This window comes from Mauremys reevesii, linkage group 2 (genome assembly GCF_016161935.1).
Source record: "Mauremys reevesii isolate NIE-2019 linkage group 2, ASM1616193v1, whole genome shotgun sequence".
Lineage (NCBI taxonomy): Eukaryota > Metazoa > Chordata > Testudines > Geoemydidae > Mauremys > Mauremys reevesii.
The window spans coordinates 65,054,784-65,072,435 of record NC_052624.1 but is presented as its reverse complement, the minus strand read 5'-3'; the positions used below and the strand labels follow the sequence as shown (position 1 = coordinate 65,072,435).

The window sequence follows — 17,652 nt, the reverse complement described above, 5'->3', positions numbered from 1 at the left end:
GGGGGGCTGGAGTTTCACATTCCATAGGTGATGCTACCTGTCAGCCAGCTGAGGCAGAGACCAACCATCAATTCCAGATTAGCATTAGGAGTGTGTAGAAGAATAATTACACTCCCCTCTCCCTCTGGTTCCACCTCCCTCTCTTTTAAAGTAACATCCATAGTATAAATTAGAGGCCTTCTCCACTCAAAGCTGCTTTTAAATGGATATTTCTAAAGGCACTACCCTTCTATAATATTTGGACACTCAGTGCATGAGGTATATCAAAGGCACCATGTCACACTATGTAGGGAGAGGTGAAGCAGTCAAAGGTAGGATTGCAGACCTTCGCTCACCTTTCCTCCAACTCAAAAGAATCAGTAAAACAGAACGCTCTCTTAAACAACAAAATCCCAACTCAAAAGAAATGAAGGAAAATTGTCATGTTCAAACTCTTGCATGCAAGCGAGTAGAGTAAAAAATTGCTTTAGTGTCATGGAATAGGCATTGTGTGTATAGTTGATTGGGATATATTGGTTCTCTGCTTACTTGACCTTCTAAGAATAGAAATTTGGTGGCAGAGCTCAGAAAGGAAGCTGCAGAAGTATGAGCATCCCACTACCAGTTCAGAACTATTGACAGTAAAACTAGTTTTGAGTTTTACCAATAATGAACTTTTCAGCAATGATGAGAGGACTGACAGAAACTGAGTTTGGTTTGTTTCCCAGGTTACTATATGGTCAAAACAGACGCCAGAACTCTTAACACATTTAATGGGATTTTCCTTCCATTTACACTATCATAAATTACAAAGCATATTTTACTTCACAAAATAAAGCCATTTCCAGATCATTTTTATGACAATATTTAGTACAGAACCTACAACAAATAAACCTGTACAATTTAGGCCAATCTATAGTAGTATCAGCAAATCAGAACTATTTAACATCTGCTGTGCAATCTGGGTTAATCTACCTAGGCCTTGAAAATGTCTATAAAGAACAACAAATTTACAGTATTCCCTCCCCCTTAATTATCATAGTTACACTCATTTTTCAATTTGAATAGAAAGCTATGCTCCCTGAAATAATTCAGAAAACTGTATCACTGAGTTATCAAGCATCTGATCCATACAATCACAAAGAGAGTATAGCTTTTCATACTGAAAATTAAGTTTGGTAGTAAAGTATGGTGCCTGTCTATGTTTTTAGAAAAATCTCATGCTGAGAAACCATTTTAACATTAGAAATATGTTTCAGTTAGATTACGAACCATGTAGGTTAATATTTGTGAGAGGAGGAAAATAAATTCGGTAATAAATTTAAATTTATCAACTCCCATACTTCTTACACATTCTTGTTTTTAAAAACAAACCATTAGAAAACACATTCAAGAGAAATACTCACATTTTCAGCAGATTTACTGTACATTTATAAATACAGAAACATGACAAATTGCTTTTTTTTTTACAAAAAAACCATAAGCAAAACAAAAGTGCTAACTTTTCAACAAGGCCAGAAAATATCCAGTGTCCCAGCATCACTTAACTTACACATTACTGTACTCCAAGAAACATCTGGCATGTGAAACTGATACTACCACCAGACTTCTGAAAACTTTCAACACCACATTTTGGATGGGAAAAAATGAAATGATAAGACTATACTTGTTAGAAAATATAACAATGGACTATACAATCTTAGAATGCCTAAAATATAAACAAAAACCTAAAGAAAGTTAGAATACACATTTTAAAAAAAGATGTGTCTTTGTTTTAAAACATTTGCAATAAAAGAGGTATGTCAGGATAATACTGCACTAGTGGTAAATGTTTTCAGTATATCATAACAAAAATGCAGGAGAGGATACATGGAAAAAATGCATCACATTGAATTATTGTTTGCTAAAATAAAATGCCATTCTAGCAGCTAATTAAAGTAAAATATCTTGGTAATATTGGTTCTGTTTCACAATTGACACATATAATTATGTCTTACAGAGTGGGGAAATGTATAGCTGTATACAAGTAACACTGATTAAGTACCTTTTTGCTTCTCTAGCCATATTAAAATATGTTTTGTGTTCCTTAAGTTAGTAAAAGTGTTTGCAGATTCTCAAAACAAATATACATATGAAGCAAGGCAAAAGGATTTTTTCTGCCTTTTTTTTTTTTAAAGATGCATATGTCTATAAGACATAGGCTTTATTAAACATTTTGGCATTCATCTGCAATATTGCAGAAAGTGAAGTGCAGCCCAGGAACTTTCTCTTCCTTTTTTTTTTTTTTTAAACTATAAAGAAATGTTGGCTTTCCTTTAAACTAATAATTTCAAAGCAGGTGGCTATGAAGTTACTACTTCATTGTTTAGAACAAAACATCTTCATTTTCTATTAAAATTTGCACAATTAGCTTCTGGTACCGCATGTCATTCAGGGTAGTAAGAGTACTGTCCTCTGGAGGTCTCATTAAAGTAGGTCCAAACACTATTCCCAGGTTTTCAGAATTCATAAAATTCTCCTTTTCATTCAAGGTAACCCTAAAGTAGGAAAAAATAAAATAAGTAAGTAGCAATTTCTTTACTAGAAAAATCTAATATATAGTAGCGTTATGTTATGGGACTGCTTTGCTTCAAGCATTGTTAGATAATGACATCGTTGCAACATACAATCTTGGTTACACATTAGTGACTAATCTCACTGTAGTTACACAGCAATTACAGTGCAATTTCACCGTGGTTTTGCTTATGGAAAACTTTTAAATGCTACTTATTCATATAAATGGAAACTTCACCACAAAACTGATAACTCCAGTATAAATACAATGTAGTTGCCATATGTGGATTCTTAAAATATATATTAGGAATGACATTGAAGTGATTCAGTCATGTGGTTAAACTTCCAGTTAGAAGGAATTAGTAGTAATTATTTTATCAAAAAGAATAAGCACAAGATAATTACACTGTAAACAATGGTTATGTACCCTCCAGTAACTATGGTCCTTTGAGATGATGTAGTCAGTGTGGATCCCATCATTGGTGCACATGTGCCTAGGTATGTGAGACTGGAGTTTCTTTGAATAGCTGTGTCTGTCAGGGTCATACATGAGCCCTGTGCCTCCTCATACTCATTTGTCAAGGGCATAAAGGGTGCGGCGGCTGCAATCCTCACCTCAGTTCCCTCGCAATTCAAAACTGGTTACCCTAGGACTTCAAAAGTGGTGCTGGAGATGTGTCATGGGATCGACACACACAACAACTAGAAAAAACACAGTTACTGGAGGGTAAGTAACCGTTCTTTCTTCAAGTATGTGTCAGTGTGGATCCCACTGTAGGTGACTGGCAAGGAGTGTCTTCTAAGAACGGCTGAAGTGAGGAGTTCCAGCCATATCAGTCACACAGTGATTGTAGCACTGCCCCCCTGAACCTGGTGTCTGCCCTGACTGCCATGTCAAGGGTATAATGCTTAACAGCCTGTGCCCTGGTAGAGTGCACCTCGATGTTCAGAAGGAGCCAGCTGATAGCAGGTGGAAATGAACTGTGTGATCCACTAGGAGATCCTCTGTGACGAGATGACTTGGCCTTAGATGGGCTGGAAATGGCCACAAACAGGCAGAGAGGCAGCCCAAAAGGTTTGGTTCTACTAAGGTAACATAGCAAAGCCCTGGTTACATTCAAGGCATGCAGTTTCTTCTCTCCCTGCATCAAGTGCAGCTTTGAAAAGAACACAGCCAAGGTAACAGACTTGTTCAGGAGAAAGATCAAGACCATCTTAGAGAGGAACTTGAGTTGTAGTCTCAACATCACCCTGTCCCCATAGACAGATCTGTAAGGCAGTCCAGCCACAAAGACTTGGAACTCACTCACTTTCCAGGCAGAAGTGGAGGTCACCAAAAAGACTATTTTGATGGTAAGTGATGCAGGGAAACTCCATGAATTATAGCAGAATAATGTTGAAATCCCACAAGAGTTTGGTTTCTAATGGCAGGGTAAATATGAAGGATGCCCTTAAGAAATGTTGATACCACTGGATGAGAGAAGATCAAGTGCAACTGTACTGGCATGTGACATGCCAACATTGCTGCTAGATGGACCTTGAGAGAACCAAATGCTAGTCCAGCCTGTTTTAGGAGCTGCATATAATTGAGGATTTTCAGTATTGGTGCCTCTACTTGGTCTGTATTGTACCAGAATGTCTTTTCTGTTTGGAGGAGTAAGTCTTCCTGGTGTTGAATTCCTGCTTTGGATGAGAATTTGGATGAACCTGTAAGAGACAATCTCTGTGGCTTTTGAGTCTTTTAGCAAGTGCAGAGCACTGTCTGTGCACTTGCTATATATTTATGGGTCCTGTACCTCTCTTGGTATACCCAATGCTTGGAACCATGATTCTCTCTGCATTGTCAATGCAATGGCCAACAATCTTCCTGAGGTGTTGGAAGCATCCACCATAGCTGCTAATTGACCTTCCTTAATTATGTCCCTTAGCTCTTTCCTGCTCTTGTGTGGGACGTTTTCAAGGAAGTGTGACATCCTGCCCAATGTTAGGAAGTCATACCGGGTCAGAAATCCCTGGCAGTTAGCTACACACAGCTGTAAAGAAGCAAAGGAGTACGACTTTCTCCCAAATAGGGTGAGCCATTTGGGATCCTTGGGGGTACTCTTAGATTTCTCTTGTACTTCCGACACAACTAAAGAGCCCAGGCTGGGTGAGTATAGAAGTACTCAAATCCCACTGGAGATATTTGGTTCCTCTTCTTGATATGCTTCGCAGTGGATGCTATCATAGACAGCATCTGCCATAAGCCCATAAGAGGGTCAAGCAGTCCTCTGTTTATGGGAAAGACAATCCTGGCTGGACCAGAAGCTGACACGATATCAAATAGCTTGTGGAATTTCTCTGATTATCACTGCCATCTCCATTGCCAGAGTTCCAACAGTCTTCACATGGAGATTTTGGAGTGTTTATAGTCATGAGGTTCTGGTACCAGTGCTGAGGATACTGCTTTGTCAGGAGATGAAGATGAGGGCCTTTGGTGGTGATACAGGGCACTGTTGTTGCTCTGTCCCTGAATCTGGTTCCTCCTGGTACTCCAGTGTAGGTGGTCTGGCCAGAGATGCTGATGGGGAGAATGACCTCTTCCTTGAGTGTAGTGGAGAGTGGCTTTTTGATGCACGAGATGGTGGACCCCAGTAACACCAGTAGGGCCATGGTGACTGATAGTGGCAGGGTCCTGCAAAGAAAGCCAGAAGACTATTCTGTGGTGTTGACCGCTGATCTCAGAAGAGAAGGCTTACTACTTGAAGATGGGGTGAACATATGCCCTGGTGATAGTGAGGAGGGGTAGATCTCCCCCAGAGACAGCATCCAAGTGTGGGACTCCCACTACCAGGGTCTGTGTTGGTACCTACAGGTGCTTCAGCACTGATGGCTGTTCCAGTTCTCCCTTGAGCTCATTCTCTGTGTTCTGCTTTGATGCTGAGGGTTGCATCACTGGAGCCCCGATTGGTGCCAGTGGGGTTTTTGGCTCATTCTCCCCAACCCTTGAACTGTGCTGGACTTGATGGATTGGATTTATCTCCAGAGGCTTCGTGCTATGTGGTATGGGAGGATGCTAAGCTCCATCTGGAGTCTTTGCCTCTGTGTTTCAAGAAGTCCCTGTACATGCTGGACTTCAACACTGGAGGTCTTTGTGCCCATTTTGATACTGTTGATATTGAGGTCAGCTTCGGTGCTGGGGTGTCAGTGCTGTTTTCTCTGTGCTAGTCTTCAAGGTAGCTTGTCTGCTAAATGGGGCACTGGATGATGCTGGTTTGTCTACTACCAGGATTTTAGAGCTTGTCTCCTCAGGGTCGGAGGAGACCTTCATGGATTGTTCCAGAAGATGGAGCTTCAGCCTCATGTCTCACATGTCCTAGCAGAGAATGACATGCACACTGAGTATCTGCTGAGAATATGAGACTTTCCTAGACAGCTGAGGAACTTTCTGTGGCCATTTTTTAAGAGACTTTGGCCATCATAGGATGGACAGTATGTGAAGACCACAGGTTTTGAGTCCACCATGCTAAGGATCCCTCTACAGGGGGATTTGTACAGGGGTTTAGCAGTCAGTCAGTACCAAGTCCAGATGGGTCGAAGTGATCACAGCAGTCAAAAATCAAGGTCACCAGAAATGTTCTAAAGAGGATTTTCAGAAGGCTTAGTCAAAAATAAGAATTAGTGGGTTGGATACTTGCCAGGTTCCATCTGACTCCCATTGGTGGAAAGAGGAAAATGAGGGAGGTTTACCCTTAGTGCACTTTTATGGAAGCCCAAGAAGACCCTGTGTGGCCCTGATGGACACAGCTATTTAGAGAAGTTCCAGTCTTGCATGGATCCCCTACAATGAGGTCCACCCTGACACATACACAAAGAACAGTTGTTAACTACATCTGTAACTACAGTTGTATTACAAAGTGTACCTAATTATTTATTATGTCTCACGTAGGAAAATTATTGTATTTTGTTCTTTTGTGTGTGGTCATTACAAAACTAAATTAACATTTCTAACATATATTGAGATTTGCTGATGGAAGGCACTATGCTTTGTAAGTGCAAAGTTACTCTTCTTGCTTGTTTATTCTCACCTTATTTGTAGCAGTGTAGTTTTAACCTTTGGGCTGGAGGCTTAGAATTGCTTTCTATTATATCTCTGTGTCAAAGTAGAAAGATGTAAGCTGTTCAAGGGTTATTCTGTATGCAAACTGACTTACTTTTTGAGATGAATCATTAGATATCTAAGTGTCTCATAGTGTGCAGCAGGAAGTAGCATCAGCACTTCATGGACAGCTTCTAATCGTTCATCAGGATTGGAGATTTCTGTAAAACACAAAACAGAATTAATGTCAGTAGTTTTACACACACAAATAGGCAATAATGCAAGAAGCTACAATAATGTTACAGAATCATTTATAAGGACAGATGGTATAGTCCAGTTCTTGAATGTGCAGCTGGGGATAAATATTACATTTATATATGGAGTGTTTTTGCAAGGATGCCAAGATAGCTAAAAAATGGTTTTAACCTGTCAAGCAATCAACAACTGAGACTTTGTGTAATTACTTTTATGCCTGCATGTCTGCCTACACCACCTGAGCCTTCTCTTATAGTATTTTTAATATTCTGACTTGCATCTACCCTCCATCTAGCCTTTGATTTTATGTGATATCTGGACTATCTGTCAAAGAAAGATGGGTGTCTTGGAACAAGATAACACAACAGATTCAGGTTCAGCTGAAGCAGTATCAGGCTTTATTCCAAGAACACAGCACTACACCTAGCAGGTGAGGAGACAGGCAGCCATTGCACTGAGCAGATGCTGATTGGCACTCGCACAGTTCTTATATAGGCAGCATGGGTGGCCTCTGGTATGCAATGACCAACGGGGGGTAAGCTATACTAATTCACATCCAAGCCCTGCACAGGTTGCATGAGTTCCTTGCAATGGGAATTTACATGAAATATATCCTTTGAGGCAGTGGACTGTACTAAAAATTTGCTAATGAAACTAAAATCAAACAACATCACAAAATCATGTATTGTATTCTAGATAATGGTGATGTTGGAATTGTGATGGTAACTTAAAATATTATTTGGCAATGTCCAACTATCTAGTCAGGAAATATATAAGAAGAATATGGCATTATATGTTTCAAGTCAAAGTTATATTTGCTACATAATTTTTCATCAAAACTTAGGAGCACAAACAGATTGAACCTCAGAAGGCTAAAAATCTTTGTCATGCTTTTTAAAAGATTAGTAAATTGATGCTGGTAAGTTGATCTGAGCATGTTATTTATAAGATTAATGACAAGCTTGAAGAATTTCATGTGATGAGGGAAGAAAGAGAGAGGAGCGTAAGTGAGAGGCCTGTGATGATATTGAGACTGTGTGGCAAGGAGGAAGGGAAAAGGGAATAGTTAAGAACATTATGCTTATTGCTTATCCATGCTTCAAGAAGGCATCCTTTAAAAAGTGGAAGTTAAATCCTACTGAGGAAAATAGAAATGAGCATAAACTCTGGCAAGCGAAGTGTAAAAATATAATTAGAAAGGTCAAAAAAGAATTTAAGGAATAGCCAAGGACTCAAAAAGTAATAGCAAAAAAAGTACATCAGAAGCAGGAAGCCTGCTAAACAAGCAATGGGGCCACTGGATGATTGAGATGCTAAAGGAGCACTCAAGGACGATATGGCCATTGCGGAGAAACTAAACGAATTCTTTGTATTGGTCTTCATGGCTGAGGATGTGATGGAGATTCCCAAATCTGATCCAATCTTTTTAGGTGACACATTTGAGGCACTGTCCTAGATTGAGGTGTCATTAGAGGAGGTTTTGGAACAAATTGATAAACTAAACAGTAATAAGACACCAGGACTGGATGGTATTCACTCAAGCATAGGTGCCAACTTTCTAATGTACCAGAGGGTGCTGCCCCCCACCCCAGCCCTGTCCCAGGCCCCACTCTACCCTTTCCCCCAAGGTTGCACCCCAAGCCTGCCTCTTCCTGCCCTGTTCTGCCCCCTCCCCTGAGCGGGCTGCACCCTCGCTTCTCTCTCCTCCCCCCCGCAGTGCCTCCTGCATGCTGTGGAGCAGCTGATCCATGGCAGGTGGGAGGGGCTGATTGGTGGGGCTGCCGGTGAGCTGGAGGCACTGTGGGGAGGGGGAGTGCTGATATGGGGGCTGCCAGTGAGTGTTGAGCACCCACCATTTTTTTCCTTGTGGGTGCTCCAGCACCTGTGCATCCAAGAGTTTTGAAGGAACTCAAATGTGAAATTGCAGATCTATTAACAGTGGTATGTAACCTATCATTTAAATCAGCTTTTGTACCAGACAACTGGAGGACAGTTAATGTGGCACCAATTTTTTAAAAAGGCTCCAGAGGTGACCCCAGCAATTACAGGCCAGTAAGCCTAACTTCAGTACTGGGCAAACTGGTTGAAACTATAGTAAATAACTGAAGTATCAGACAGATAGATGAACATGATTTGTTGGGGGAGATTCAACATGGTTTTTGTAAAGGAATATCATGCCTCACCCATCTATTAGAATTCTTTGAGAGGATCAACAAGCATATGGATAAGGATGATCCAATGGGTATAGTGTACTTAGATTTTCAGAAAGGCTTTGACAAGGTCCCTGAACAAAGGCTTTTAAGCAAAGTAAGCTGTCATGGGATAAGAGGGAAGGTCCTTTCATGGATCAGTAACTGGTTAAAAGATAGGAAACAAAGGGTAGGAATAAATGGTCAGTTTTCAGAATGGAAAGAGGTAAATAGCGGTGTCCCCAAGGGGTCTGTACTGGGACCAGTACTGTTCAACTTATTCATAAATGATCTGGAAAAAGGGGTAAACATTAGGTGGCAAAATTTGCAGATGATACAAAACTACTCAAGATAGTTAAGTCCAAAGCAGACTGCGAAGAGTTACAAAGGGATCTCACTAAACTGGGTGTCTGGGCAACAAATGTTGATAAATGCAAAGTAATGCACATTGGAAAACATAACCCCAATGTTACATACAAAATGATGGGGTCTAAATTAGCTGTTACCACTCAAGAAAGATCTTGGCGTCATTATGGATAATTCTCAGAAAATATCCACTCAGTGTGCAGTGGCAGTCAAAAAAGCTAACAATGTTGTGAATCATTAGGAAAGACTTTCTGTCTTATCTATTCATCATATTGCCTCTATATAAATCCATGGTATGCCCACATCTTGAATGCAGTATTCAAATGTGGTTGCACCTTCTCAAAAAAGAAATATTGGAATTGGAAAAGATTCAGAAAAGGGCAACAAAAATGATTATGGGTATGGAACAGCTGCCATATGAGGAGAGATTAATAAAACAGGGATTTTTCAGCTTGGAAAAGAGATGACTAAGGGGGGATATCATAGAGGTCTTTAAAATCATAACCGGTTTGGAGAAAGTAAATAGGGAAGTGCTATTTATTCCTTCTCATACCACAAAAACTAGGGGTCACCAAATGAAATTAATAGGCAGCAGGTTTAAAACAAACAAAAGGAAGTATTTCTTCATGCAACCCACAGTCAACCTGTGGAACTCTTTGCCAGAAGATGTGGTGAAGGCCAAGACTATATTAGGGTTCAAAAAAGAACTAGATAAATTTATGGAAGATAGGTCCATCGATGGCTATTAGCCAGGATGGGCGGGGATGGTGGCCCTAGTGTCTGTTTGCCAGAAGCTGGGAATGGGCGACAAGGGATGGATCACTGGATAATTTCCTGTTCTGTGCCTTCCTCTGAAGCACCTGGCATTGGCCACTGTCAGAAGACAGGATACTGGGCTAGATGGACCTTTGGTCTGACCCAGTATGGCCGTTCTTATGTTCTTTGCTCTAAAGTACAGTTTTAAAATAAATGGGACTCAGTTATTTAAAAAATGCATGATTTCTAACTTGAAATCTTAAATGGATTTGTTCTGGAATCTTTTCAGAGTTGTGCACTAACCTAGTTCCAGTGCAGTTCTATTTCAGCAAGTTTTTATAATGGAATGTCATCATGTATAACACAGTACCATTAACAAAGAAACTTGGGGGCAAATCCTGCTTCTTCCTCTGCCAGATTTGCTTTGGAGCCAGTGCTGTTCTGCTGCACAAGGGGAGCAGAGAACATGAGAACTAATACAGGGGATGTGCATCCACTGCTTCCCATAAAGCCCAGCTTCATAGGGGCTCACTGCATGCTCCCTCACAATGGCAATTGGGGCCTGGGGTATGAAAAGCAGGACCTGGTGGAGTCATTGACTATTCTAGTCTTGGGTGTGTAAAGGAACAGGCATTATAGCAGCTACTCTGCCCTGTGAATAGAATAGCAGCTGAGGAACAGTTCCATTACTACTTTGTAGCTCGTAGAATAGAGAAAAGATGCTTCCTTTCCTGTCCCTAGGGATCTCCCAATGCCTTAAAGCAGGTTTAATCCCTAAAGGTTTAATCCCTTTAAAGCAGAACTGTATTTTTTAAGACAACTGCATAAACAGCTCCCATTACAGTAAACAGATTGGCTCAGATCCTCAGCTGCTGTAAGCTGTAGCTCCCTTGACTCCAGAGAAGCTACCCTGATTTACACAGCCATACATAGCTGCAGGGGAACAGCTCTATATCAACACTGATATAAACATTCCATTTAAAAGAGGAAAATGATGAAAGAGCAATGAACAAAGCAATGTACTTGCTTCCACTTTGTTGGAAAGGCTTGAATTTTTTTTTTAATAAAAAACATTTTTTAGGAGAAAATGTAATTTAACATTATATGAATTGTTATGCAATTCTTACTTGCTGCCTCTATAAACTTGGAGTAGGTCTCATAGGTGATTACAGGAATCGGCAAGTCTCTGAAATATAGCTTCAGTGCTCCAGCAATAATGTTTATGTCTGGATATAAGCTTGCAGAGATATCAGCCTTGTCGCCATCTAGAAGAGAAGCAAGAAAATTGTTAAAATAGCACAATTTTACTTCAGCAAGGCTTTGTCTCCTTAATACTGATTAAGGTTTATTCCTTCCATCCTTACAAGAAATAATCTGTAGACAGCATTTGAAACAAACATATAATCACCGATTCTCCAGTATATCAATGATTAGTATTTCCTCCACTTTTTGCAAGACTTAATTGTTCATAGCTTCAATATAAACTGGTAAATACAACACCAAAATCTACAGCATACCATCACATGTAGGATTTCTAATGCTGAGTGCAAAAATTCAGGATGAATAATGCAACTGCTGAATTCTGCCTGTTTGTTAAATGTTGACAATAACATTCTAATAGCTAGCTTTTATATAGCACTTTTTACACACAGATCTCAAAGCCATTTACAAAGGAGATAACTGTATTTTACAATTGGGGAAACCGAGGCACACAGCGGTGAAGTGACTTGCTCAAGGTTACCAAGCAGACAAATAACAATTTGGAAAAGAACCCTGCTCTTTTGAATCATAATCACATGATCTATTTGCTGGGGCACAATGATAAGCAGATCACAGACTCTGCTTGTTGCTTTGAAATTTTTTGTTGTCTTCTAAATTTGTTTTCCTATCCAAACAGCAGGTGAACAGTTTCTGGTAAATATCTCAATTTAAATAGTCCCGCCATGGCATTTAGCTACGTAAGTCATGTGGTATTGTTTGTTAAATGATGACGTAACTTATGTAACCAAAATTACATGCATTTTGAATTTCATATATTGCTGCAGAATGATTCAGAACTCCCTTTCAATCAGTTGATGCTAGCAAAGCTTGACCACTGGAATGCCTGCTGAAAAGGAAAATGAACGAATTGCAAACATAGCTGAATCAAAGTTAGTTTTCAAGTTCAAATGACTATTTGCAGACATTTTTCCATTAGGCACTGACTTGCCCTTTTCCAAAAGTCAGCATTTGTTATGTCTGTAAAGACCTCTTTTCCTTCCACCCCACTGAAGAGTTGGAGAAAAGGACTAGTTTTTGTGCTTCAGAAACACCCCTTCCTTTTCTCAGAAACTGGCCACACCCGTGTCAGATTATATGGACACCTCTGGGGGTGTGTGTGTATAGCTTCCTCTCTCCACCCTTCGTTTCAGTACCACAATGTCCACATTTTTCTTCACTTTGAGAACTGCTCAGGACTCATGGCATTCTCTCTCTGCCCTGCACCTGAAAGTGACACGCTTGCTCTCCTCTTTGCCTTTTTCAACCAGCCCCAGTGAAAGGTGAATATGCCATACCCAGTATGCCCATCCACAAGAGAGAGGAAGGATAGTCCAGTGGTTAGGGTGGCAGCCTGGGACTTGGGAGGTCCAGGTTTAATTCCCTGCTCCACCCAGACTCACTGTATGACCTTGGGCAAGACACTTATTTTCTCCATGTTTCAGTACCCCATGACAGTAGTACTTCCCTGCCTCATAGGGGTGTTGTGAGGATAAATACATGAAACATAGTGAGGAGCTGGGATACTAGGGTAATGGGGGCCATATAAGTACCTAAAATAGATAATGTGTGTGTGTGTACTGCTCCTAAGGTGCTGGCGACAATCTTTCTTAAGAGGGAATGTACTGTAAACATGCTTCTGTTTATTTTTTTCACTGCAAGAGAAAACAGCTTGTGTTGATTCTAGACGTTCTGTACAAACCTATGGCATTAATCTTGAAGGAATCTGTTCTTCTGTCTAATGCATGCACATAACTCTCATTAGCACTAACAGGAGCTACATGTACTCATCAAGAGGAGATTATATGCTTAGTGTTTAAAATAAACAGCCTTTTTTGATATAGCTGAGTAGTCTGAACACATACATCAGTATTTAATTTAACACAGCATCCATACCCCTAACAGAATGGTTACTCTGCCCCAATGTCTTGTTTATCCACACATACTTGGCACAGTAGCATTAGTATTATAAAACATTGTTTGGACAGCTCTATTTAATTGCTGTACGCTGAATGCTAAAAATGCTACACTGAAAACAGATGCTTTCAAGAAGTCAGCAGCTGCATCAAACAGATATGGCAAATCTGAAAGTTGCATCCATTACTTGTCTTTATTTAACAGCAAGGTCACTAGTATACTAACTGGAAGTGCTATTTAGTCAATGTTTTTACAGTGTAGTATAGCAAGCATCCTTAAACTGGCACTCTAGCTGCATCAAATGCCACACAAACATACATTTTATTTCTATCTTTGCTTGAAGATCACTGTAACAAAAGCATGTTAGCCCATGAATCACAAAATGAGTTGTTTCAAAAGACTGTGGCACTTCAAAAATAAACATAAGTCTATAAAAAATGCAACTCAAGAAAATTTTTGAAAGTATAAGGGAATAAAAATAGATTTCTGTTGTATGAAAAGTCACAAATTTAAAATCTTCTCCAATGGATACCTATTGATGGTCCGTTCCCTCCCACCATTAAAGCAACTCTGGCAAGCTACACTTATTTTCTATTTTCCCAGGATGGCTGGATTTGTATTTAAATTTTTTAGCAACGTTCAAAGCCATTAAGGAAGAAGGGTTAACTCATAGCAAGTGGAGTTAAGGACAAAATGTAAAACAGCAGAGCATTAGTGCTATTAACTTAAAGGAACCTAATTCATTTTACAATACCTTTTTCTTTCTGTATTACCAAAATTGTCCACAGCTGTGCAATCAGATAAATTGCCCTATAGCAGCTGTTATGATGTCAATACCAAAAGTTTTTGTGTACTAATCTGTAAAAATGTAATTCATTTAGCACACAATAATATAGCACAACTTAAGTTTTTCTGTGCTTTTTTCCCATCCAACAACTCTTCTTTCCCTTCTTCCCAAACCTCCTGTTATGTCTAAATTTGGACTCTTCAAGTCAAGGACCATGTCTTTTCTTTGTTGTATAAAGGGCACAGCACATTTTAGACGGGCTATAAATAATAATTTATAGGGAAAGAGATCAGAACTGGTATTACCTTCCACAAATCTAAACTATGCACATTCAGTGTTGAATTACACTTACACTAAAACTGCATTTTCCTTCAAAGGTCCTTGCCCAATGGTCTTATTGTGCTAAATCAAGTGTCGTGAGATTTGCCTAAGTTAAAGACTTTAGGATTTGATCCTTTGAAAAAAAACTGTCAAACTCCAAATCCAGTAAAACAAAGACACTTGCACACAGTTTACATGAATGTCAATAAAAGTCAGGATGCTTTTGAATGGTCCAAGTAACATTTAACAGCATAATACTATAACAAATATGTGTTGTGCCAGCCAATCAAAGAAACAACAACAAATAAAAGGCCAAAAATGCATTTACTACAATGGCATCTCTGTGGACAAATTGCACAATGAGTATTTTCTATGCCATCAGAATGCAGCAGGTCCACAGCAGTACAGAGAACGACTGTTGCTCTACAGCATCCGCATTCATTAGATTAAATAAATCCTTATTATTCCTCTTATTCTAGTTAAAAATTGCTGAAACAGAACATTGTCACAACCTCAATAAGCCTAATTCTCATTTACACTAAGGCCCATTTACACCGTTTGGCTGTATAAAGGAACTTACTGTATGTAAGAACTAGGCATATCTCCTGTTTAATATCCCAGCTTCATCAGCATTTACCAACCTGAGATAATATATCCAGAGATAACATTCTCTGCCAGTGACTTTAACTTCTAAGTTTCAGTTTCCTTTCTGATTTATGTTGTAATGCTTCTGTAGGAACAAGACACTGTCCCTTTAAGAATCCTATGGCACTGGGGGTAAAATTCTGCCTTCATTGTACCCTTGCAAGTCCAGTTTAAGTCAACAGGAACTCTGCTATTCTATGGCAGAGTTTGACACATAGTGTTAATCAAGATTTTCTATAACATTCTATCGCATTTCATTTCCTATAGCCTGACGAAGATGATGTGTGTCTTAAAAGTTTTAGTAAAATCGTTTCCTCTTAGATCATTGTTAGTACTGTGTTCAGGGTAATTAAATGAACTGATTCCATGTGTGTAAACTAACAGTGTTTTTTAAGAGAAATATTTACAGAGATGCTGCAACTGCAGCTAACATTCTAGCCATGTGCACACAGACTGACTTCCTGGTGCCTCCTCCAAACTCTTCCCTCCTGCAACTTGTGCTTCTCCCTACAAGTTCCATACAGGCTGCTACAGTCATGATGTGGAGACACAGCTCACACAGAGCAACAAGATTTGTATGTGTGGGAACAGTGGCAGCAGAAAAGATGCCAGCATCCAACACAGAAACAATAAGCCATCCTCTTAATGTCTGTAAGTTATACTTTGAGCATGATCACTTCAGAATCCCTCCTTTTGTGGTTAGTTTTCCTTAGCTAGTGTAGCCGTTACAGGAATTTTCTGCCAAACAAGGAAAACTTCAGATACAAAGTATTTCTAAGATAATGTGATCTACACCATTTTAAATGTTTGTTTTTTAAAAGAAAAACAGTATAAAATGCAAAAATAATATTTGAAGAAACAAAGCAGGAGGGAAATACCATAGATGGGAGAGGATTAGGATGATATATCATACACAAGGAAAGAGAGGAAATATCCTCTCACAAATATGGTAAGGTGCTAGGTATACAAGGAAAGCTGCATTTTGTGTGTGTATGTAGGGGCATCTACACTTGAGACTGAACACAGATACATGTGTGTTTTTGTGCCATAACCCCCCTATTGTCCACATCTGAAACCCTGAGGCACATTCCTGATGGACAGTCTAGTGCATGACAGCTAGCACGCATGAGGGGTGTGGGTATGTAAGCACCTCCGCTGTGGCATGACCCTGCACTTGTTCTACAGTGTAGCGTAGACAGGGGCAAGGGACGTATACCAGGGCATGAGTAGCAATAGTACTCCAGGGTCATTCCCACAGTGCACTGATCATTTTGCTGCATGACCCTTAATGGAAAGTATAAAGGTCCCTGAAAGCCACTTGCCAGCAGTAGTAGCAACCTATCCTGACTCCCACAGAACAGTTTTCTGCTAAAATCGATTGATCAGTACAGGTGTTCGTGGTTTGACAGCAACTGCCTGGTCTCTGGAGCACACCTGGGTGCTCATCGCGTGCTCGGAGCAGACTGTCTTTCACGCCTTCACCAGCTGGCAGGAACACTCACCTGTACCAGGAGATTTCACAGAGGCTGGAGATGGCTGGCATTCACTGGATTCCATCCCAGTGCTGGGTGCACATGAAGCACACCAGGCTCTTGTACTGGAGGGTGAAGGACTCCAGCAATTGCTCCAGGAGTGGACCTAGCACATACCCATGCTACGATGAGCTGGACTGGGAGCTCTCCAGGATTGCAAGTACAGAGCCTGAATGGACTCGTGAGCCCCTCCTCAATCCTGCTGGCCTCATCATCAGATGGGACTGATGATGGGCAGGGTGAGGAGGTAGCGGAGATCTCAGAGGAATTCCCAGAGGAAGCCCCAAGAGAGACAGAGGAAGAGGAGCATGTGATTCTGCACCTCTACCGGGCAGTCCTGGTTGAAGAAGCCCCTCTACCAAGAAGCCTGAGGACCCCAGAATCTGACATTGGTACGTTTTACAACGGACCCCCACCCTTTCTGATAATATCCCCTCTTGCTCTGGTGACACATGCCTCAGCCCAACCCCCCCACCCCCAACATGGTCCCGGATCAGCGCACAGTTTTAAACCAATGATTTTATCGAAATCCCATGAACCACTATAAAGCATTTAGCAGAAGCCATAACAGGTTATTAACAAGCAGTCCCTGTGCCCTTGTATCTGAGCATTTCTTGGCCATCACTGGCAGCAATAGTCCCTGTGCTGCTCAAAACAGGGGAAGAGAAGAGGGAGGCTTAATGCTAAAAGGCCCCAAATGGGGAAAGAACAGTTTCATGACATGTATGGTTGTACAATGACCCAACATCATTCCTCTCCCACCCCATATCCCATCTTTCCTTCCTCTTATGAATCGGAGCCAAATGGAAGGGGGATGGGGGTGCTTAGTTCCTTGTGTGCAGGCCTTGTGTACGTCTGGGAAGACAAAGGGAACAGTTCGGTTGTCTGAGGAACATCAGAGCAGTCCATTCTCCCTGTGACCACTTCAAATGCTTTGTACCATTCCCAGTCCCTGGTGTCTAGCCTCTCCCCATGCTGAGCTGCTCTGCAGAAACCAGGAGAAGCAAGGGTGGGGGA

At 40.6% G+C, this 17,652-nt stretch overlaps 1 protein-coding gene across 2 annotated transcripts in view; it reads right to left on the bottom strand.

The window, feature by feature from the left end:
* Positions 1-735: 735 nt before the first annotated feature.
* Positions 736-17,652, bottom strand: part of CHN2 (chimerin 2) — a 194,124-nt gene continuing 177,207 nt past the window's right edge. For both annotated transcript variants that reach the window (XM_039524781.1, XM_039524782.1), the window contains 3 exons: positions 11,304-11,441; positions 6,726-6,831; positions 736-2,516 (listed from right to left, as the gene is read on the bottom strand). In XM_039524781.1, the coding sequence (XP_039380715.1) occupies positions 2,345-2,516; positions 6,726-6,831; positions 11,304-11,441 (416 nt within the window). In that variant the 3' untranslated portion in view covers positions 736-2,344. The remainder of the gene's footprint in view (positions 2,517-6,725; positions 6,832-11,303; positions 11,442-17,652) is intronic.